Source organism: Bombus terrestris, chromosome 1, assembly GCF_910591885.1.
Source record: "Bombus terrestris chromosome 1, iyBomTerr1.2, whole genome shotgun sequence".
Lineage (NCBI taxonomy): Eukaryota > Metazoa > Arthropoda > Insecta > Hymenoptera > Apidae > Bombus > Bombus terrestris.
Genome location: NC_063269.1, coordinates 6983485 through 7007468, shown reverse-complemented (window position 1 = coordinate 7007468; position 23984 = coordinate 6983485). Strand labels below are relative to the sequence as shown.

Genomic DNA, 23984 nt, shown 5'->3' with positions numbered 1-23984 from the left:
CGTAAAACGTTTTTTCCATTTAACTACTTAACGACCATACACGTGTTAACAGGCTTTCAAATTTCTGTCTACCTTCCTTCATCTCCTGTTAACACGCTCCTACTTTATCGGTTGAATTTATGCAAAACTAAGAATACTCGCGTGCCAATTCCAACGAGGAGCCACACTTGGCAGATTTTATTCCGCTAACCACTATCAAAGGAAATCTTTGCAGACAAAGTGCGTTCGCAAAAGACTGATAAAAATTATCCGTAAAGAATCGAGGCATCGTTGTAAATATTGCAGCACACTCTTATGCATTGTACCATGTTTCCGTTTATACCACACCATGAGTGATACATAAAGATTAATTGTGAAAATCTAAGTATACAATGTGCTTTATAAAGACATTTCTCTTTACAAAGAACGTCGAATATTCGTCTCACAATTTCTCATCCTATCGCTTTGCGTACGAACGAGTTAATAGTATTGCAGGATTTTGTAATTTTCAGAGGGGCAATTTCGTCTAAAATATCCTTTTTTTCTGTTTTAAACATGATGCGTTATTGGGTATGTTGATCAGTTACTAAATCTATCAATTCTTGCAAAATATTTCGGTCCTTAAGAAATTAAAAAATATTGTATAAGAGGTTGTCAATAATTACATATCTCGTTTGAAATAATTAAACTCAGTTCTTATACCGGATAGTAATCGAATGAATTAAACTTGGTGCTCTACATCTTGAATGCGACTGCAAGAGTACAGTGGTTCAGAAGTATAAGATTGGAATGGTTAGGATGTACGAAGAGAAAGTGCAGATATTCAAATTGGTACTGTCATAACTAGTAATAGTAGTTTTAATTCTAACTCAATAAAACATGCCGCTTTCTTTGCAAACATTGCTGCAGGAAACACTATTTTCTAACAAAATAACAAGATTCGTATATCCTGTGGTGTAACGCGAACGACGATCGCGAATTGTTATTTGTTAGCACCGCGGGAAACGTGGCACAGCCGGAAACGTGGCACAGCCAGATGGATCGTGAGTAATTCAGCCACGTGGATTATTCCACACGATTCCTGCGTGCTTGAAATTAATTATCCAGTAGAAAATTCACCAGACTCCGCAGGGATTCTGGCAAACTGCAGGGTATCTATGGTTCTCTGTCCTCTAACTCCCTTTCCGCCGTTACACACTGAAATGAAATGGCTCGGCATATCGTAGGCATTCTGTGTACCATTGGCGATTCTCTCTGAAAGACGAAACACCACGTTAAACGATTAAAATATTTTGCATTTTGATGCAATCTTTTTATATCCTCGCGTATCCTAGAAAGTATCAAAGTTTAGAAATATCTTATTTATCGATGTAACTTAACATATTCTGAGCTTAAAATATTTATGGCAATCTTGCTGCATTAGTAATTGTTAGAAACTATAGTGCTATATATTATATAAATATACTTTATTGGCAATAAATGAATATAATATCTAATATGTCATAAATTCTATCTGTCCAGGTGTATCAAATAGAGTACGTAATTGTGAAGGCAGCAAATTCACCAAGGCCGGCCGCATGGATTTTGGAGAAGTCTATCGATGGTGAAAATTTCCAACCGTGGCAGTATTACGCACCAAGCGATGAAGAATGTTGGACGCGGTATTCTGTGCCGCCTGTTACCGGAAAACCTATTTACATCGGGGACGACGATGTGATATGTACCAGCGTCTTTTCCAGGCAGACTCCTATGGAAAACGGAGAAGTAAGGACGCTACTATCTTTATTCGTATTTTTGGCTATGTACCGTGAACAAATCTTAGACCACCCAGCAAATAAATATTTTTCCTTTACAAATGAATATAAAGATACTCGATGAAAATTGTTAAAAATTGATTAATTTGAAATAATACTTTAGATGAGTTTCTTTTATGCTCTCGATAGCAAATTTATTTTTATTTACGTACGTTGATTACTTTAACAATATCGAAAATATTTCTCTTTTTATTTCTGCAATTTTAATAATAATTTGTACACAGTAATGCCTATTAATGTTTGATTAATTTAAATTATCTCTCGCTGTATATCTACTCTACTCTATTATCAGAAACCTCGATTAGGAAAAAAACAATCAGATAAAAAATAGATTAAATTTCACGATCGTCGATCGTTTCGTCGAGAAACAAAGGTGTGTAATTATTTACGCGCGAAATCGGCTGTTATTTCTGTGTTAACGCGGTAGCTGTCCAGAGCCAGATCATTAATTATCGTTCGTCCCATGCAATCGCTGGTGTAATTACATGATTGGATGATTAGTCGGCTGACGCTTTGACGAGCAATACGAGTGCTTGCTTGGCTGCTTGGGGAAGGAAACATTTCTTCCAAGGCATTTCCGCTGAACTCGCAGACTTTTTCTCCCTCAGTATCGTCTCGATCGAATTATACACTCGACCTTAAGTTATAAAGTAATTTCAGCGCGATTGAAACGGTCTGGTAGAAATGGAACGTTTACCAGGTGAAATTGGTCGATCGTTGCTCGTTACAGATGACACCTCGTTACTTTCCCGATGAGACTGGCTCGTAGAATGCGACTGTTTTTGCTGATTAGAGTTGGAATTGTAAATACTTTCTGGAATCTTGCACGATAATTTGCCAAATAGTAATATTTACGATCTAGCATTTGACAAGTTGTAAACTGTAAACTTCTGTTAGTTTTTAATTTGTACAATTCACTCATAGAACTTTATGTCTTTTATCAGAAACGATTAAATTTGTTACTGTCGTACGAAAGAATTTATCGACACTTGTAATTCGTAACTTGAGACATGTAAAACTTTAATAATATTTTACTATTATTCGTTCAAGTGTGGAAGAGAAACCTTATAGTTATGTTACCGTAGGGGTGTGTTGTCAAAACGACAAAGTTTCTTTGAAACTACAATAGCATTAACATTGCAGCGTCAAATTTCTCCATTAGGTTAACGTCATAATACGATATCGATTGAGAGGTAAATCTCACACCTATCGTGTGCATTCTGTCCAATGTGCTTTCAAATTTCCTATAAATGTATAAAAATTCACCGATTATTCATCGACCAAAAATTCTCCCTTTCCGTGTACGCAGCAGTTCAATTTCATTGTCGGAAAACTTATCACGGATGTGAAAATGCGAGAAGCATCTATCTGTAGGGGAATTAGCAAAGTTCTCGGAAGAGCAAACGGATAATTAGAGCTTACAGCCGTGCACGAGGCGGTGCGCACGAGATCGGTTTTGTGCAAACTGGAAGGTGGTTGAGAAAAGGAAGAGGACAGCGAGATCGATGGTGGAAAGAGAGGGAAAGGGAGAACGAATCGATGATACAAAAACGGCGATCCCTACATTCCGGCCATGTATGGTGTATGCTTGCCTTATATGGGGCTATCACGTACGCACCTCCTATGGGGGGTTGCCAGTTTTACGCTTCTGTACGCGGTTACGGATCGACCAGGAAAAAAATCGCAAAGCGAGGAACAGCGAATCGGCCGAACGGTGTACGTCATGGGAGAAACAGCTGTCACAATTTCGAGGGAGTCATTGTTCAATTTAAGAAAAGGCGGACAATGTTGGATGGAACTTAGTTGACTTTCGAAGAGAATCGTTGGTTGATTTTTTATCTACAGTGGCTGTGAAAAGTATTTGTACGAGCATTGTATTTATCGTAGCTAGAACGCGGATTTTATACACAATTCGTGTTACGGAGAATATAATTAAAGAAGCAGAAGCTCGGTGGAAAATTGTTCAATTATCGGTTATCATAGAAATCTATACTTTGGAAATTTTATATATCGTACATCCTGTGCGATCTTGTACTTTCAAATTTCCTACAAATACAGTGTAATTGCGATAATAACACAGTAATGGAAGAATTTCTACGATTCTTATACTCTGTAAAGAAATTGTTTTCGATTTTCTTCGCTTGATTTGCTTTAAAAAATAAATGGCAAAAGTACAGAGATTGTTGAAAAGCTTCGATCAGATCATTGAAAATTATAGAAAGGTAACAATTCGAACACTGAAGTACATCGACTTGCCACTCAACGTGCTGATTAGGTCCACGTATATTAAACTTGGTATTATTTAACAGTACTTTCATACGACTGTAGAAATATCGTACTACGAAAATGAAACGTAGAATTCGATAAAATAGATCACTTCATTAGAAAACAAGGCTACGTGCGAACACTTTCTGTAGTCACTCTGTATTAGTTGATTTCCGTGAAATGATCGTTTGTAGAATAATCGTTCGAGTAATCTGGGAGTTCCAAGGGAACTTTACGTGAATCTTTGCAATAAACGAAAGATTTGTGAATCGAATTTACTATTATAGAAAGCTTTGAGTGAAGAGTTAACTATAAATAAAAAATTGCAAATTAAATTAAATGTATTTTTTTGTTTTTGTGATAAAGCGATATGAAGGATTCTTACATGAAATATTAAGTACTAAATCATGTAACCAGGTGAAAAAATGTTCGAAAAAAAATTAGATATAGGAAAGTGTAGGCGCGTCTATTCTGGAACCAATGTAATTGTTCCATATTAGGAGCCGCGGAATGCCATTTATGGAACTCGTTTTCTACTTAACGCGCGGCACCATTCACAAATGATTTACTCCTTCGATTTCAGCGTTCTCTTGGATTTAGTGCTGTAATCAAACGTTTGTATTTCTTATTATCGATTGCCGATGTCGTTTCTGCAGGTAGTTTACGTCGATCCGTTCGTAATACGGGAACAAATTGGATATCTTTCTTGTTTCTACAGAACATTTTTGTAGAAAATTTTATGGATCTGCATCTGATCTAGATTTTATAGATCGGACATTATCGTAATTTTCTTTGCGTCACTTTGCGTCTTCCTCGTGTTCGTACACAACGTAAAACATAATCAGGATTATTCATCTTAGATTTTAATGGAACTTGCGAATACTAAAAGTTTCGTATGATTTATGAAACAAAGTTATATCACCAAGTCGAAATATAAAACAAGGAAGTACTTGAATTTGAAATTAATTGAAATAATTTTACGTGCAACTCCCGTTATTTGATAAAAATAACTACTAAGTAGAGCATACAGTTGCTTATAATATAATTAAATATCAAAGATATTAAACTACTCCTTCGACGAAATATTAAACACTTGATCTATTTCCCAACGAGTTGAAAGATCTCTACAAATTTTACTAAACTCGAACTTTTCGATAAACCATAATGTACCTAAATTAAGGAATAATTTTGCTCTGTATATATTCAATCAACGATATCCCCTTTTAGATCCATACTCATCTGGTGAACGGTAGACCTGGTGCCCTAAATCACAGCACGACCCTTCAGGAATTCACGCAGGCCAGATACGTACGGCTTCGGCTTCAGGGTCTTCGACGCAGTGGAGAGACGATCGCAGACAAACGACGTGCATTTTACTCGATTAAAGAAATCAACATTGGCGGAAGATGCGTGTGTTCCGGCCACGCGGCAAGATGTCGTTACAGCGTCCAACACGGGGTAAGTGCGAGAATATTTTATAACGAAAGAATAAAATCACAGAATAAAAATAGTAGAATAATGTTAATGTATCATGGGAATAGTCTAGTTTACAATGTCACGTTTGATCTTTATGGTGATTTTTGTGGGAGATGGAAGACTTTGACTTGTTCTTAATCGAGGATAAGTCAGGTGTTGATAATATGTGTTACGATTTTTGTAACTGTGAATTCTGATTTATCAACGTGTATATGTATTTAACTTGTCAACGGATGTATTGGCCATACCTCGAAAGTAACGACATTACGCTATATTAAGGATATCGATTTGGAACAGATACGAATTTTATGCTTTACAAGTTATCCCGGTACAAGTTACGAGCTCCATAATTCACACGTTGACTCGTGCTAAATTAAAAGTCGTAAAATTTACACATTGACTCCCGACGGATTACAAGTTTTGCAATTAACACATTTGCCTCGAACCTGTTGTAAGGTTTCCCATCGAGAAACAACCGGATCTTCTTCCACCAATGCTAAGAGTCTTTTATTCGACGCATCTTGATGGATATTTCACGAAGATTTTAATTCGAAAGTTACGTTAAATTAAAATTTAATAAAACCTGAAATATTAGTTATTAAATTACATCTCTTCCTCTCTCTCTCTCTCTCTCTTTCTTCCTATTTATTGTAATAAATTTATTATCTAATACGTCATTTTCACTCCATGATTAGTATAGAAAATTAGATAGAAGTAGGAACCAACAGATAGGACTAGTAATGGAAACAGCTATCGCATATTATAATAAAATTATAATCTATCGAGAAAAGGAAGAAAGTTTAGAAAGCAACCAACCACGAGGTTTTATTTTCTTCTAGACAGTCCTTTCTAAAGTTAGATATCGCGAATATCCACGATTGGAAGGGGCGGCTACCGAGGTGCAGGAAATAAATCTGTCGGAAATGCCATAAACTTGTCAGACCTTTGTCTACCGCCGCTGCTAATGGCAGGATCGCCTTCGTTTCGAGTCGGTTGCCTGTTAGAAACCGTCGGTCCTCTGCGGGGGACTACTGTACGTTAAGTTTCTTGCACGATCGCGCGGGAGTCGCTCCAAATTTCCCAGCGTCGTTAACTTTTTTCACGTTCTTTGCCACTAATGAGAGCTAGAGGTTGCGGAAGCTGCCGTGGAAACAACACGAGACTGAATCTGCAGGATAGAACAACGGCATTTAAAGATTTATGTTTGTCGAAGAATGTCTTCACATGCTTCCTTTCCAACGTTATTTTTCCTTCCTTTATATATATCGTATTCAATTGGTAATATCGATGAAACTTCGTGTGTCCTTTCATTTTTCTCCTGATTGAAGATGTTTCAGACACGGATTTATTATTTAACGTTTCGTACAGCACGCGAGATGCAACTGTCGTTAGATTTGAGACGTTTCTATTAGGTGGATGCACAAGTTTTAGTCCTTCTTTTTGCAATTACCTTTTATTTATACATAATTACACGTGTGCTTTACAAACTAATGTCCGAAATATTTCCCCTCATTTCGTATGACTTTCTCGAGTTTCGTCGCGAAAAAGTGACATTTCGTTCATCTGCAACATTTCGAAAGTGCTGTCCGACTAAAGAGCGCTGCATCGATCTGAATAAACGGTAATCTGTCGGTGTCAAATCCGAAGAATACGCCACGTGCGCAAGAACTTTTCACCTCGCGCCGTTTCTTTGCGAGATTATTGTCACCAACCGATCATGAAGTCGACGTTTCAGATAGATCAATACCGACCGAAAAATTGCAGAACAAGACAGGAGATTATATCAATTAAAAGTAATTATACACGAACGCTTGGAAAAGGACTAAAACTTTTGCGTACATCTGATGTCATAAAGTTGAATTATAAATGTAAAATTACTATTATTTTGAGATGGTAGCAGTAATCATTTAATTGTAAAACAAGAAGACGTGCATCGCACGTTATTAACGTTAATTATAGTTAGTAAACCAAAAAATAATACATCGACCACGATATTACAAACAATGTTGTGTTGGTTAAAAATCTTTGTAGATTATATCAAGCATAAAATGAAAATAAATATTTCATCGTCTATTTAAGCAATTCGATTAGAACAGTCACGATAGATACGTTCAAATTTTCTTTCTTATCCAACAGACTGGCGAAAGTGAAAAAGAGGTGGCGGAGAAAAGTCAATTCTCCTCCCTGCGTTTCATAATTTCTTCATAACGGCGATTGCATAAGGAAGTAATAATTGTCTGTGCAAGATTAATTATTCTCCTAAAGAAAGACACGTTCCCAGGATGGCAAAATGATGCAGACCGTGCAATAGGAATCCTGCATACTATTAATGTCCACGAATGGGCACATTGGCGAAGTCGAGCTTTAACAGTCGTGATCTTTCAACGTGCTGAAAGAGGGGACCGGGACCTGTTGTTAATTGTTGCGAAACATTTCTTCGCAGTGCATTAATCAGCCTCGCGGGTGTCACGCAGTTTCGCCTTTGAGAAGTAATAAAATTAGAAAGAAATGATCGGTCGGTGTCTGGGTCCGTGTCAAAGGGTCTGCTGTTATTCTCACGTTCCATTATTCTTGTATTTCTGTAGCTGAGTGTTGTATGCATGGGTGGTCGATGCTCGATGTTGAACTCGACTCGTTATCGAGTCACTCGAGCGAGTTCTAACTGGGTTTTAGTTCAAGGATCGTGCTGGGAATTATGGCGGATGTTTTATGGATGTGTTTTCTGCTTTAGGGAAAAGAAGGCGAAGGAAAGGATAATGTACATATTTTCACGATGGTTCTTACGGTCGATTTTTCTATCTTAATGATGATAGATATCAATTTTTCGTTAACCATGTTTCCTTATTTATATCTGACGTTTCTTTCCAATCCAAAAAATTACAGAACGCAAATGTCTTGCTTCAATTTCATAATTATTCCTTTTATCGTAGTATGTTTTCAGTACTAAACGATGATATCGGTTGTAAATGAGAAAATGGCGCGGAAGGAATCAAACGACTCAGTTAATAATTTTACGTTAAGCTCGTCTAGTGTTGATTTAATCGTCTAGACAGGGTAATAGGGATAGTTTCTAGATATTAATAATTAATTAATACCTGGTGCTAGGTATAAGTATCGTCATCGTTTAAATTGATTACAAACTCGGTAAACACGTGTTCGATTACTGTGTTATCAGTACCATTTACATTTCCATATTTCATTTCCTCTGTCATTAGTATCGTTGCACTTTTTACGTGTAGTAGCTGTCTGATTCGCGGTAATACATCAAAAGGGTTAATGATCGAGGAACATGACGGTAACTTCTTTCGAACATCGAATAACAAGGGCCATGAATCGTCTAAGAAATTCAGGTGGCGATATCAGGTTTTTACCGCAAACACCATTCGCTCGACAACGAATTCGACTCGATTAGAATGAACTTTTGGCAATGCTCACCAGGATAAATTGAATTAGTTTTTGGGCGGGTCCGGCGCAGCACGCGGACGACGATTGGCACGTAGACCGAATAGCGATCGCATTGCTGAATACGAAGCCATCGGTCGAGCATTCGAAATATTTTCCAGTTACGTCTCAATCAAATTGTCATCTTCGATCATATAACGTTGATATTCGCCAGCCTCATTTTCTCACCTCTGCTCTTCTAATCACGAAATATCACTTTCGTGTTTATGCCCCGGTTTCTTAGTCATGCAGTATCGATGAAGGAGAAATCATAAATTATCACAGCTGCGGTTGCAACATTTTTATTTATCCTTTAATTGAACCATGATTATATCGTGGAAATTCGCAGCTTCGTTTTCTCTCAGATTTTGTGTGTCGTAAATTCTCATAGAAGTAATCACCGATGGAAATGTTTTTTAAATTTCAAATTATTCAAATCTTGCCTTTCTTATTGTTAACATAACTTTTCCTGTCGTGGTAATGTTCATATGGTTTTAGTATTCAGTTTTTAAGCTTCTTAAGCAAAGAAACATCTTTTTCCAATAGAGATAATTGCGTAGAGATTTGTTTTATTCGACCGTTACTTTTCTCGTTTTTTGAACAGTATTTATATTAAACAATTATTGTGCTGGCCACAAACATCACGCTCGATTCTTCTACACAGCTTGCTCTGACGCTAATTAAGTCCTCGGTACATCGATCTCAGTAAATCACTAGATAATATGCTTCATTGTAGCAGTCATTAACCGTTTCCCGCGGTGCGTCTATTCTCATGAATGACAATGGTCATTAATGAAAACACAATGAAGTCTGTGATGTGTCGTAAAAAATGTAAATTACGATTTGCTGCTCGCATCTGGTGCTCAGAATATCTCCGGCTTGCCATATAAACACGTCTCGTAAAGTCTTATCGTTTATAGGTTTGTAATTCTGCTCGTAGAGTACGATCGCTGTTCACAGTGGATCTTTAATAATTTATTAAGATCACGTGCTGGATGAAGACGCGCGGTTAATGGAAAAGTCCGATAAATTACCTTATTCGTAATTCATATGGATCGATTATCCATATTTTTCTAATCTACCACGTAACCTTGGATTACTCTAATTTGCAATTAGAAGCAAGAAACACTGCTATCTTTTCTTCAACTTTCAGCGAATACATAATATTTAACTTAGGCGTCAAGAACTTTATCGATATAATTATTTTCTCGCGACAAAAACAAATATTTTCCTATTTCTTGATCAATTGCCGGTAGAACAATGGAATAAGGAATTAATATTACATTTTCTCTCTGCGGTAATATTAAAAAGAGAAATCGATAAATTAATCCAACGCGGGTGGTTTGTCACTTAAAACTAAGCGTCGTATATATTGAATCACGTTTTCCGAACTAAAATGTATAATATTATGTAAATTAAATGTAACAATATTATTTACTACCATGATAATAGCTTTTCTAACTGAATGTATAGTAGTAGAAATTGTGTATATTGCGCGTACGATAGTGAACGATCAAACCAACAGTTTAACAATCCTCCTCCAGCAGGAGGATCCTTTCAGCATTTTCATAGAAACTGAATTTGTAATTTGTGCTTAAACAAGCCTCAAATAATCTTATTATTATTATTATTAGACAGTCAGATTTACTGAGTGTCTCGAGATAGATGAACATTATTAGAAAAATCTATGCTTAACAAATGAGAATTTTATTATGAAAAATGTTTTTCGTATTTTTAATTATTTTTAACGTTAAACACGTAAAAACACATATTTTTATTCGAAAATGTTTCCGGTGTTAACATTGAGAGAGTCTTTATTTTGTAATAAAAAATATAACGTTTCCCTATTAGAAGTATCTTTTATTCAAAGTCCAAGAAAATACGATTCTCTGAAATTTTTAACAAGCTTCTACTATCTGGTTGAACAATACACCTGGGAAACGACCTACGTGCGCGAAAACTCACGGGTCTTCGTCTCACAAATTACGCTAGTTGGAATAAGAACCGCGAGCCAGTCGAAACCGCGTGCGAATTAATGTTTTCGATAACGCGTCCGGTTATCTTAACGGTCCTATAAATTCTCGAACGTCACATCTTTGTGATTGCGTGGCTGTACTATGTCTCCTACCCGAGCGCAATACCGGATATCTGTATCGCCAGTCATAAAGAAGCATCCTCGTTGCAGCGACCGTGTCGCGATTTATAAAGCACGCTTGTACGCCGTGCGATATCCATTACGCCTTCCGCGTTAATTGATTCGACGATCGTGGAAAAATGGCTAGAAAGCGGAAATGCGATATCGTTCACCCACTTCACTTTTTCGGTTTCAAGGAATTAGCAGCGAGATATTCGTTTCTTGGAAACGTAACAACAGAGAAGCATAGTTATTCATTAAGGATCGCCTTTTCTTTCTTCTTCAGATATCGCCAAGCGGCGTGAATTCGTTGTTCGTCATAGACAAACTTGAAATTTATTATTTTCCAGTATTAAATAATTAATATCAACGCCGGCGTTACGAGCGAAACACGAGTCGAATATTTTTGTAATCATACTACACAACCTTCTACATTCTTTGCATCCATTTCCATATCGTCTAATATATCTACCGAAAGAAACATCAAAATCTACTAACATTGAAGCGATGGTCTGCTTGAAGACCGTATTAGTCGTAAACGCGTAGAAAAATCGGATACCTAGACGTTTAACCAGTAATACTAAACCGAGAAGATTAACAAGTTTCCATTAAGAGGTGGTATTGTTTCTCAGCATCAAGAATGCGAATGCGAGCGCCACACGTGCGGCGAAAGATGCGAAAAATGCTGTCCCATGTACAATCAGATTCCGTGGAAACCTGGCACAGCTGCGAAGGGCTTTCACTGTGAGAAATGCAACTGCAATGGACATGCAACCTCGTGCAGATATGATCAGGATGTGGCCGACAGAAGAATGTCTATGGACATTCGTGGGAAATTTCGCGGCGGTGGTGTCTGCATTAATTGCACAGTAAGCCCGAATTTCACGAGAGAAATATCGTCGAATGAAATTGCCGATACATCGTCAATTTGTTTTGCGAATGCGACTGTCGATCACGAAAGGAATGCTGCACGAATCTTTTTGTTTATATATGTGTCTTACGTAGAAAGCGACCAGCATACGTATAAACAGCATTGTCTGATCCTATGAATGTAAATTACGCTTTTATTCGTTGTGCGATACGTTGTGCTTTTGTTGTGGGAATTTGTTTCTTTGCGATTAGTAACGTAGTTATAGTTGTGTGTATATATATATGTGTGTGTGTGTGTGTTACGAAAAAGGAATTTGGGACTCTGTAAATGCTTTAATCAGAGCTGCTTCTATCTTCGATCTTTGTTTCAAAATCGGCATCTATACTGTGCTTCTTGTCAAACTTTATGAATATTGTTCCTAATATTTTTCCTATTATTATTCCTATATTATTCCTAATATTTAAATTTCGAAGCAACTAAACATAGAACACTTTGCGATGGGTACAGAGTTTCCAACACCTGTGCTAACGTTCCGTGTAAAATGATTTGTTTCAGGAACATACGGCTGGCATCAATTGTGAGAAGTGTCAGGTTAATTATTACAGGCCGAACGGGGTTGCCCCTGATGATCCTGAACCTTGCGTGCCGTGCGACTGCAACGTGCACGGTAGCACGGGTTACTGCACCCCGGATGACTCCTACGTTCATATAGGAAAGGTAGGCACGTGTTCGTACGAAGATTTACTCGTTTTATCTACAGGGAATTTATTTGCAATTTGAACCTGGCAAATACTCGATGAATTTTTAGGTGTTACATTATCCACGATAAAATTCCACATAAGATCATTCATAGAGAAATCAAAATGAAGAAAATTACGAAAACTTGTTCCCTCTTTACATCTGTCAGCTCTTTTTGCAGAAACAAACTCAACGTTTTATCCTCGATACTTTAAACATTTCGCTGTTATCGTTGGCCAAATCAATCTTGATCGAGTTAAACACCGATCGTGTTTCAGGTAGCAGGCGCTTGTGATTGCAAACCGGGTTATTCGGGATACAAGTGCGACCAGTGTGCAGCCGGTTATCGTCAGTTTCCTGATTGCATGCCCTGTCCGTGCGATTCCCGCGGGATCCTCCCATCTCACGACTGCGAGGGGGACTGCCTCTGCAAGGCGAACGTGGCCGGCGAGTTGTGCGACGAGTGCAAACCGGGACACTTTGCGCTAACTAAGGAAAATCTCGATGGATGCCTTCCGTGTTACTGTTTCGGTGTTACCGATCATTGTGGAACCGCTAAATTATCTTATTCCACAGTGAGTAGATTATTGTTCACACGTGTGTAGATAGGTGTTATTGATCTTTATTGGAACACTGATTAGCTAGATAATGTTGGATGATGTAGTTTGAAAAATAATGGAATATAAGTTAGTCGAATAAATGAAGAACAATGTTGAAGAATTTCGACGGATGTAATTAGGAAGTTGAATGTCACGAGTGTGAATTAGTTTCAAGGGACTCTGAAGGAAGAGTTGGTTGTAGGTTCCGGCGGCTGTATTCAATTATAACGTGAACATGTATTGATATTTTTGTTAGATGTCTAATGTATTACAAGCAACAGTAAACAAGTAAATAATAATAATAATGATAATAATAAAAACAATTGAATTTTAAAACCGTGGAACGAAATCTATAAAATTCACAGTCGAAGCGCAGTGCTCCCTATTTGGTGAGACCAAGAAGATTTGTAGTATGAGCCATCGAAAGCTCAGAAAGCGTAGTTCTAGGCTAAGAACGTTCACGAATATCAAATAAACGACGCTAGTTATTCTCTTGCACGGCGATGCACGACCACGCGTCGCAGTGAACAACGTTGTTTCGTGAAGCAAACGTCGTTGGAGTTAGAATGGAGAGTCTTCCCACACTCCGCGTATTCTCCAGACTTGGCTCCATCGAACTACCACCTTTTCCAGTCAATACAGCACGCACTAGAAGGTACGCGCTTCATAAACGTCGCAGGAGTGGAAAAGATAGTTGATGGGTGGATCGATTCAAAAAGTAAATAGTTCCATCGTCGTGGCATTCGACTCTTGTCTCGGAAAGATGGGCAAAAGTTGTAGAAAACGAAGGAAGATATTCCGATTAATGTAACGCCTTTGATTTTCCTGGGACAAATGCACGTTTAGTGAAAAAATTGAAATTTCCCTCGAAACTAATTCACGTTCTTGATACTCGAAGAAATAGAAAGTTATATTTGCCAAGAGTTAAGAGATAGAAGAACGAATATGCTTCTGAATAGAGACAAGAATTAAGTGCAACGTGTAGTAATGAAATATACATTTAATTACGCTAGAAGGCGAGAGTAATTAAAATTGTGGGATCTCGAGTCGACTCCCTCGTTCGAACACTCGAGATTTAACAGAGATGCGACGCGCTCGGATTTCACGATGAACCGGATAAATGGACAATAACTACATTTATCTACTCACGAGCCAACGACAAGTCCGCAATTACTTTGTCGCGCGACAACTCCTCTGCGTCGCGTGTATCCAGCGAAACGAGCAGAAACTTAATAGCACGTTGTTATCGTTTTAACGGGAAAGAGGAAAATTAAATCGAGCGCAGTTTCATAAAGCAACAGCTGTGAATTATACTTCGCACCTAACTGCTCGACTTAACTTAAAGCAACTACTGATTACTTAATTTTTCAATTATTTCACGTAATTATTTTCTAATAGCGATATTCTAAAGCCTATCATTTCTGTCATTCAAATTTATGTTATTTATTCGATTCACATTTCAAATTCTACGTTCTGTGTAACAATTTTCATTTAAGATCGCATTGTTACGTGTTATTTAGATATTTTCCAAGCGTCTCAACGATTAGCCCTAAGTTTTTCGAATTCTCAAATACCTGAAATCCTCAAGTCTCTCGAACGTTAATTGTTTCAACGAGATTGAAGAGCATTTGATCGATTAATCCGATGATTATTTATATGTAGGAAAACATTCCTCGGCAAAGATCGTCCATTCTCGTCGATTAATTTCAGATATCCTCTCTGGAGAATTGGCTAGTGACCGATGTAAATGCAACTCGTGCCATTGTTCCTATTTTGGACACGGATAATGGGTGGCTGACGATCGCAGCGTTCGACGTCGAATACGATAGTCCTTTCTGGTTAGCTCCGCGGATTTATTGCGGTAATCGACTATCGTCTTACGGCAGCAATCTTACTTACTCTGTCAGCTGGGTCGTTATGCGCGGTGACACCAGTGGAAGACCGACTACAGGGCCTAACGTTGTTCTAGTCGTAAGTATACCATCCTTCACGTATGAGTAATAGCGTGACAGTGTTCACTGAAATTTGTTTCAGGGAACAAATAATACTATGATCAAATAGGAAATGGTAATATATTGAAATCGCCTGGTAAAAATAATTTCATCAATTTTTTTATCATGTAATAGGAGAACTCTTAAGGTTTACATGATTCTAAATTTACTCGTTGTAATGGATATATTTATATATGAATATATTTATAATAATTGGGTATATTTATATGTAAAATAAGGAATTACTTTTGTTATGATGAAATATTTATTTATGTAAATACAATATTCATAAGGCTAATGATCCTTGGAAGAGGATGCGATCCTAAATATGTAAATAAATTAAAAAAGAAACATTCTTTGATATTCTACGATACAGCGTAACAACGTATCGAATTTGTCTTGTTATTTCTTTTTCTTTTTTTTTTCTTGTTACCAAGTATTTTCGAAATTCTAAATTACCATTCGACATTAAATACCGCGTCTCCTTGGTTACAAAATATTGCAGACCCTTCGAAATACGAGTGCCTAACAGACCACCCTGTGCATCTCTTCCTCTCACATCCGTTTTAAGTTGTTTGTTTGCCCCCAAAAGGTAGATTACGATGATTAGCTTTTTTTTTTGAATTAATCTCCTCGTCTTGTTTCCTCGTAGGGTAATAATGGCATGCGAATAGCTTACGGCGAGGAACAATATAATGGCCAGGAAGCAGAGATCACCGTGCCTCTACGCGAAGACGGCTGGTATCATGTACGCGGTGAGATTCAAGATATTCCTACCAGGCTGAGAAGAACCGAATTTCGTGGAGACGCTGTTACTAGAATACAAATGATGAAGGTCCTCGCGGATTTGAAGTATCTGATGATAAGGGCGCAGTATCATTCCGAACAGATCGAAGGAAGGTACGTAAATCGATAAGGAAAAGGATAACAATAAAATTACTTATTACCTACATTCTTTTTTTTTCTTCTTTTTATTTAGTTTTATAATTTTTACGATATTTTATTAAGCGACAGCTTTAACATAGTACACATCTTTAATTTTATTGGAAAAAGTAGTATAGCATCTTATTGTTCAAACAAGCAAACCTTGTTTGAGGTTAGAAATAGTTGATTGGATGTAACGTATTATTTACTCTTGATGTATTGAAATATTTTATATAGCAATTTATATAATTAAGTTATTTTAGCGATTCAAAAAACTAGCTGTAGAACTTCTACGATAAACTTACATTTTGGTTGTCTCGACTTATACGTAATTTAAAGTTCGCGCCATTCACGTTATACACGGACACTGTTATCGCGGGAAAAGAGAAATATCTCAAATTCGACAATTACGACAGGTTTAAATTAAGCATTTTCCTTGCGTTTCAGTCTACAATCGGCGATTGTGTCAGTCGGAGATGTTTCATCCAGTGGCGAGAATAATAATTTGGTGGAGAAGTGCGAATGCCCCGAGGGATACACGGGCCTATCGTGCGAAAATTGTGCATGGGGCTACGTAAAATTGATCCAAAATGGGTCCGATCATCAGAATCATCACGTATGCGTGAAATGCGACTGTAATGGGCACGCGAGTACTTGCGACCTTGTCCTTGGGGAATGCACAGTGAGTATTTTTGTATCTACTTTGTAATTTTCAATTGTATTTAGTAAACCATATTTCGCGATATATAATGTATAATTTTCGAGTTAGAAATTATAGGAAAAACCAACGCAAAGAGTATAGCTTGAAAGTAAATTTTGTTTAAACAATTTAATAAAAAGCTAGTATAGAATATAGCGTTTATGAGAGGGATAACTTGTTTTTATAATAAGTATGAGTACACGAGTTTATTCGTGTCCAGTCAACAATATGTTAACATTAGAAAGAGAATGTAGATATATTTTGACTCGTGGATATATTCAATTATTCATTAATATTCAAAAAAAAAAAAGTAAAATTACTATATTTCTAGCCTAGTATCTGTATGTATGTGATATTCATAGCATAGACATAAACCAAAATTCATTTGCATGGATTCCTACCTTACCTTCCTCAATACTGTAACCACCTAATGGTAATGAAGAAAGTGCGTGGTAAATTTACGAAAGATTTATCTCAAGAGGGAAGACATCAACTTTATCAACAGTTAATATCTAAAGCATTGATTAAATTTTAATATATATATATATATATTTCGAATGTTCTATCAAAATAATTTAAATTTGTTACATTCGATTTCAATTTTCCTTTCCTTTACTCTTTCATTTAAGAGAATATCACTTAATCAACAACTTAAGAATATCACAACGTAACTAACAATAGACAGAAACAATTTTTTTGATTTTACAAGTAAATGTAATGTTTCTTTTTTCTCTAGAAATCACCTAGGTACTTAGATACTTAAAACTTCTTTAATTTTGTCCGATAGACCTGTGAACATAACACAGTGGGTCCTAAATGCGATCGTTGTGCACCTGGTTTTTACGGCATCGCTCTAAAAGGCACATCGGATGATTGCAAAAGGTGTGCCTGTCCACTCTTAATCGAGACCAACAATTTTAGTCCAAATTGTCAGCTGGATGACCCTACTGATATCGACAGTGGATATGTATGCACGCAATGTCCAAAGGGCTATACTGGCGATCACTGTGAGAGGTAAGTGCTCATAACTATGTAACAGGAGAGCGATATAAAATCGAGTAAAGCAAAGTTAATTAGCCTGTTTAATTTTTCAAAATTCAATTTTGAACATTACACAAAATAATCAAACTTCCTATGCACCATACTATACATCATACTACATACTATACTCTATATTATACTGCACACTATATCATATACTGTAATGTACCTAATTTCTTTTCATTTGAAATACAAATCACTCAAAAATATTGTTCATAAGCGAATTTGGCGAATTACAAGCAAATTGCTTAGCTTGTCCAAAATATGTTCCCATCTGATTTAAATAACTCAGCTTTACCTGATTTATCATTAAAATTGTTGAAATTGTTTAAATGAAATTTAAATTGAAATTTAAAATTGTTTAAAATTGTTGAAATTATAACAACATACTGTAACACATTTCATTCTTAAAAAATTAATTAAAACTTTTAATAAAGTTTTCCTATTTACTACGTTAAATAGCGCGACCCTTAAAAATCTACGACATTTCTTTTTTCTAAAAATTTGACAAAATTCCGTCGATATTAATCTACGTAAAACAATAACGATAACTAAATTGAAATTTCGCTTTGTTTCGATAGCTGTGACATAGGATTCTTCGGAAATCCTCTGATACCCGGTGGCACATGCGAGCCGTGTTTTTGCGGCGGCGGCCCCTGCGATCAGGAAACAGGGCGTTGCTTGGAGTGTCGCGGTAACACGGAAGGCTGGAAATGCGACAAATGTAAACCAGCTCATTACGGAAATCCTTTGGAACAGAACTGCTTGCGTGAGTATCGTCTGTTACTTCTGGTACGTTATTTCATCAACGTTAGCACGCGATATCTCGTGAATATCCGACGTTCTTACTTTGATCTCTAAATGTTCCCTAACGTTTTACATAAGTTCGCAACCTGTACACTCTACATATTATTAAGGAGAATCATTACCAAAGTTTAAATTAGCGTTATTGTAATTAACCCTTTGAGTGCTGTAGGCGCATATAGGTGTCCGGCGAAAGCTATCGGTGTGGACTAAGGACATATATATGCGCTTTCTGTAAGTGCCCGGCATGGGCTAAGGACGCATGTATGGGTTTTTCAATTTTTCCGAACACCTACGCAGAAGTAATACTATTAGGTTTGTGTGAAATAAATATAAATGCATTCCTTGCGGCAGTAAACAAATGCCAATAGTGCCTCGTTATTGTTGAGGTGGTCACCACTTGTAAGAAAACTCTACATCTGGTTTTTTTAGTTTTCTCATGCACTGAATTTTTCACACACAACTAAATTATTAACTTGTGTTATATTTACTAAATTTAGTTTTCTAGTTTATTGTTTTCTAGTTTATTGCCCAAATTCTAGTTAACTGTAAATTTCAATGTTTATAATAAATAATTAAAAATAAGTAAAAAATAACGCTCTTGAATCGTTTAATCTCGTGCAAAAGAATTACTATAACTTATTACGATTTGCGCTTTGAATAGTCAATCAACAGAGTTCAGTCTAACGAAAAAGTATTCCGTCCACAGCGATCGTCAGCGCTGTCCGTACGGACGACATAGGCCGCGAGTAGTCAGCACTCAAAGGGTTAATAGAAATGAACAATTCGATACGTTATTAAATGAAATTGTTAAATCAGTCGGTGCCAATGCAAGTTAAATATTCATTGAGCTATTTACTAAGAATTCATGACTACCTTAACAAAATCATTTTCCCACTGTTCAGTTCAATATCGTTCGATGAAAGTATATAATTAACGATAATATAAAAAGGAGGTCGTGTCCATTTATTAAATCTTCTTTCGTTAGTTGATTAAAATTTTACTCTACGAATCGCCGTCTCATACTCGGATTCTCTGCTCCTCACGAGGAATCTAAACACGAAAATCTCACGTTTGCAGCCTGTAACTGCGATCCTCTGGGCACCAGTTCCATCGAATGCGACGAGAAGAGCGGTCAGTGTCCCTGCAAGCCTTTGTTCGAGGGTCGTGACTGCTCCTCTTGTATCGAAGGTTACGGGAACGTGACTGCAGGTTGCCGAGAATGCGACTGCGACGTGGGTGCCCTCGACGAGATCTGCGATCCTGTAACCGGCGAATGCAGGTGCACGGAAGGCGTCCTTGGCTTCCGGTGTGACCACTGCGACATCGACCATTACGGATTGTCCACGGAAGGCTGCAAAGGTGCGTACTACTCTACTTACCATTTCGCGAGAAAATGATTTTGCATGGACGCTGCGATAAAAATTTGTAAAATCCGAAAAATTTCTCCGATTTCTAAAAATCCCAAAATTTATCCGAACGTTCCGTTCGCATTTTTTTCTTTTTTTTTTTTTTAATTGCCCAACCTTTTTATTTGATTTTTTATTTGACCTCGCGGCGGCTATCGCCAAAGGGTTGAAGTCACGAACGGAGGAACGTCTTTTTTATTATCTCAAGGAGGAGCGTCCGAGGTAGAAAACGCGTAACGCACGTAGTACGCGCAACAGGTAGCGACAGAGGAACGAACGAGCAGCGTAAAGGTTGCTGGAGGTAGGAAGCGCCGTAGCTTGGCTGTCGAGGAACGCGAGCAAGAGTGATGCATAACGCCCGATCTTGTTTCAACTAAGCCGCGGATGTTTATCTCGGAGCTCCCTTAAGTACGGGCCACTTATCCAGCACGGGCAACGGTCATGAGTCGAGAATGTTACTTGAGATTTACAAGAGTCGAACCACCCTTGCCCGTACTGCGCTCCTGACGTACAATCTGTTTAGCTTAGTTTTAATTTACGACCGCGATTCCCGTCTGCAGCACCGTTTCGCCTTGCATACTTTTCACCAGTTACTGTTTCGTGCTTGAAATTCTTGGCAAGAGGTGAAGGGACGCGGTTTGCAAAGTTCTCAATGAATTTCCTTTCCATTCGACCAACGAGATAAACGTGACATTTTTTTTTTCTTTGGTCCATGCAAGGATTTGCGTAATAATAACGCGTGAGAAGTGATCGTAAACGAAGCGATTAACAATTTACAGGGAACAAGCGATCATCGCGATCGCATTGACGAAACTTGATTGAAATACGAAAACGTATATCGTATAGAAACGAGTTCCTTCCGAGAATAAAATGTCTACTTTGCACAAAAATCGAAAAGTGTTCGTTTCCATGCCTAATACTCGAGAGTTACAAGATATTTATTCCTTCGAATAACTTCGATGAAGACGTGGAAGACCGGCTTGATAGATGAAGCAGCCTAAAAAGTCCCATAAATCGTAATCATGCGATGCGAGGTCGAATGCTCATGTAAATGCGCTTAAGGCTTCTCTTTGCTCGTCATCGATCGCCGATCTAACCGTGGATCGCGATAGTTGCGTAATCCACGGCCACTCGTCTTCAGAGATCCCGTTACTCGAATGATCGATCGATCCACCCATCGCAAGCACGAGATCAATGTAGTCACTGTGCCATTTGTGTGGCTTTTTCCGCTACACTTTTGCCATTGTCCGGACCTTTCGACAAATCACTACGAATAGTCGAAAAATGTTTTGGACGGTTCTATGCAGTAGACCTAGTAGTAGGTTCGATGTATGTTATATTTTATATCGTATTAGCGGTTAGGAAATTTATTCAATTATTATTCGTTGACTATTTTTGTTAGCTTCCTTAGCGGAGTATTATTAAAATTTCTTTAAGATAAATCAGAAAAATAAGGGTCTTTGAATAAGAGCGATTTATCGACTATTCAGATCCTTTTTGGCGTAATGGAAAATTATTTATGAAGATACATTAAGAAAGTACGTGGCGTAATAGAGTTGTTAGATCATTGGACGTCTTACTAATAGCAGCTAGTGCCTCTTCGCGTGGATAGTCGTACGAGTAAATACTTCTGTAATTACTTATTCGTAGCAATCGTTTATTTTACTACAGCTTTGTAAGAAATCTTTTAATTTCTCGGTACAAATGATCGGGTATCGCACTCTCGGTTTAATTCGTATTCGCGTCACATGTACGTTCGTAGACTTCGTCCTGTGTAAGACAACGACGAAACCATTTAACAAGCGATTACGTCTGTATAAGATTCGAAATACCGACAGAAGAGAGCAAAAAGAAAAATAGATTTTATCGGTTTAATTTTTCTAAGTGTGCTAAGGCATTTTTCAAACCGGTTAATATCTACTATAATGTATGATTTATGTAGTATCTAAATGGGTCTTTAGAGGAGAGGACGAGTAATGATGTTCTGATTTAATAAATAATATTCGAAGCAACGAAATGATTACAATGCTGTCGTACGTCTTATTCTCATACTCGGTTTTCGACTTCCCGATTCACACTCTCCGGCTTCTACACTCGCTCGCTCTCGCTTCTTAACTCACACTGCACGCCTTTTGCATCCGTTCTATCCGGCTTCTCAACTAACACTGTCTTTAGCGTCTCTTTGTCTTTTCCCTATCAAACACGTGTCCCGAAACGCCCGTGGCCAGGGTCACGCAGGTCCTTTCCACGAAACTATCCACTTGAAAGGACCAAAAGGACGATGTCGCGGCTCTCGCGACTTTGTTTACGGTTCGGCCGATATCTTAGGCCTTTTGTCCACGATACTACATTTATTTATAATAATTTATTTTTGATAAATTATTTTAGGCTCGCAATTGCCTCGATAAATAATTTCACGAATTATTCCTCGATGATGGATAAAAGTGTTCGCAGCCCCTGAACGTTCTCCCCGATGGCTTTCCACCATAGCCTGGAACCCACGCAAAAGAAAAGGAATTTATTGTTTCGTGTTGTCGCAACTTATCCATGGCAAGAAAGTGCGAAATCGAATCCTTATTTACGATTAGTCGAAACAGCGGCCAGGACACCGTATCTCACAACCGCGTCGAGATACGGGGACAGATATCGTAAGATATGGCGCGCCATACACGAGACACGAGCCTCTGGCTTGCTTTAGCTCATTCCATTCGAGCCGCCACTTGCCTGAGATGTTAATTAGCTTTCTGCGACTACGACGATACGCAACTTTCTTCTTTCTCGCGTTGAAACGATTCCCATCTCGTGTTACTACCGTACACACGAATACCGTGAAGTATGTAAATAATTCTACGAATCAAGCTCGGATTTTGGGCTGACTTACAGCTTCAAATTTTGTCAACGGGACGTACAAGACAATATCGTATGATTAACTTATAATCGTAAACTCATTTTTTTTTTTAACTAATTTTTCTATAACTCTAACAAACGATACTTCGTCAATTTTTATCGTCTATTCTTGATCGTTGTCTTAACGAGTACAAAAGTCCGATCGAACAAACCTTTTACCGCTAATCTGGGTCAATTATCGCGTTTCATAGGAAAGCAACAGGTGTTCCAATGGTCTATGGACGAGAATGTACGTAAAACTGAAGACCCTAACGTGTATATACACTATGTGGAAGTATACACAGTACTACGTAGTGCTTGGAATTATGGCCTCGCGAAGTCGTTTATTAAAGGTTCATAACTGAAACATCAGATTTTCACTCGGCTATATTCTACACCGATTACCCTCTCGCATATGTAATTTTATTCTGTTATCGGAAAACTGATGATTTTATCCATCCTCGAACTTCATCTGTTCGTCTTTGATCCTTTACTCTATCGTTAATGAATTTTCGAGATGAAACCGGTGGCTCATTTACCTAGGAAAAAAAGAGAACGTTTCTTATCCTGGTCGAGCTGCATAAATGCACCCGGAACTCGTTAGCGGCTGCACGTTTCCCAGATCCGCTAATCAGGCAGAATTATGCTAAGGTTAATCGCCGTTCGCCAGTAGATAGATCGGACGCGTACGGTTAGCAGAGGCAAAGATCGGTTTCAGCGTAAATCAATCCGCGTATCTCGGACGTAGCCTCTCTTTAAAACGTCTTTAGTCAGGCTTACGCGGCAATTAAACGTGGGCAGAGGTGTTTAGGTCGCGGTGCGATAACCGAGCCGCTTAATAATCTCTGTACGTCGTCCTGTATGCAAATCAAACGTCAATCATGCTTCCATCGAAGCACGAAAATGTCGTAA

At 37.8% G+C, this 23984-nt stretch overlaps 1 protein-coding gene across 2 annotated transcripts in view; it reads left to right on the top strand.

Annotated features, from left to right (window-relative positions):
• The window catches only part of LOC100649561 (laminin subunit alpha-1), a 199341-nt gene that overhangs the window by 66903 nt on the left and 108454 nt on the right, over positions 1-23984 (top strand). The window contains exons 3-13 of one of the 2 annotated variants that reach the window (XM_012309608.3): positions 1501-1743; positions 5286-5516; positions 11742-11978; positions 12536-12697; positions 12997-13293; positions 15028-15288; positions 15961-16208; positions 16680-16914; positions 17720-17946; positions 18555-18742; positions 19858-20139. In XM_012309608.3, the coding sequence (XP_012164998.2) occupies positions 1501-1743; positions 5286-5516; positions 11742-11978; positions 12536-12697; positions 12997-13293; positions 15028-15288; positions 15961-16208; positions 16680-16914; positions 17720-17946; positions 18555-18742; positions 19858-20139 (2611 nt within the window). The remainder of the gene's footprint in view (positions 1-1500; positions 1744-5285; positions 5517-11741; positions 11979-12535; positions 12698-12996; positions 13294-15027; positions 15289-15960; positions 16209-16679; positions 16915-17719; positions 17947-18554; positions 18743-19857; positions 20140-23984) is intronic. The other variant, XM_003393188.4, reaches the window with a different exon arrangement.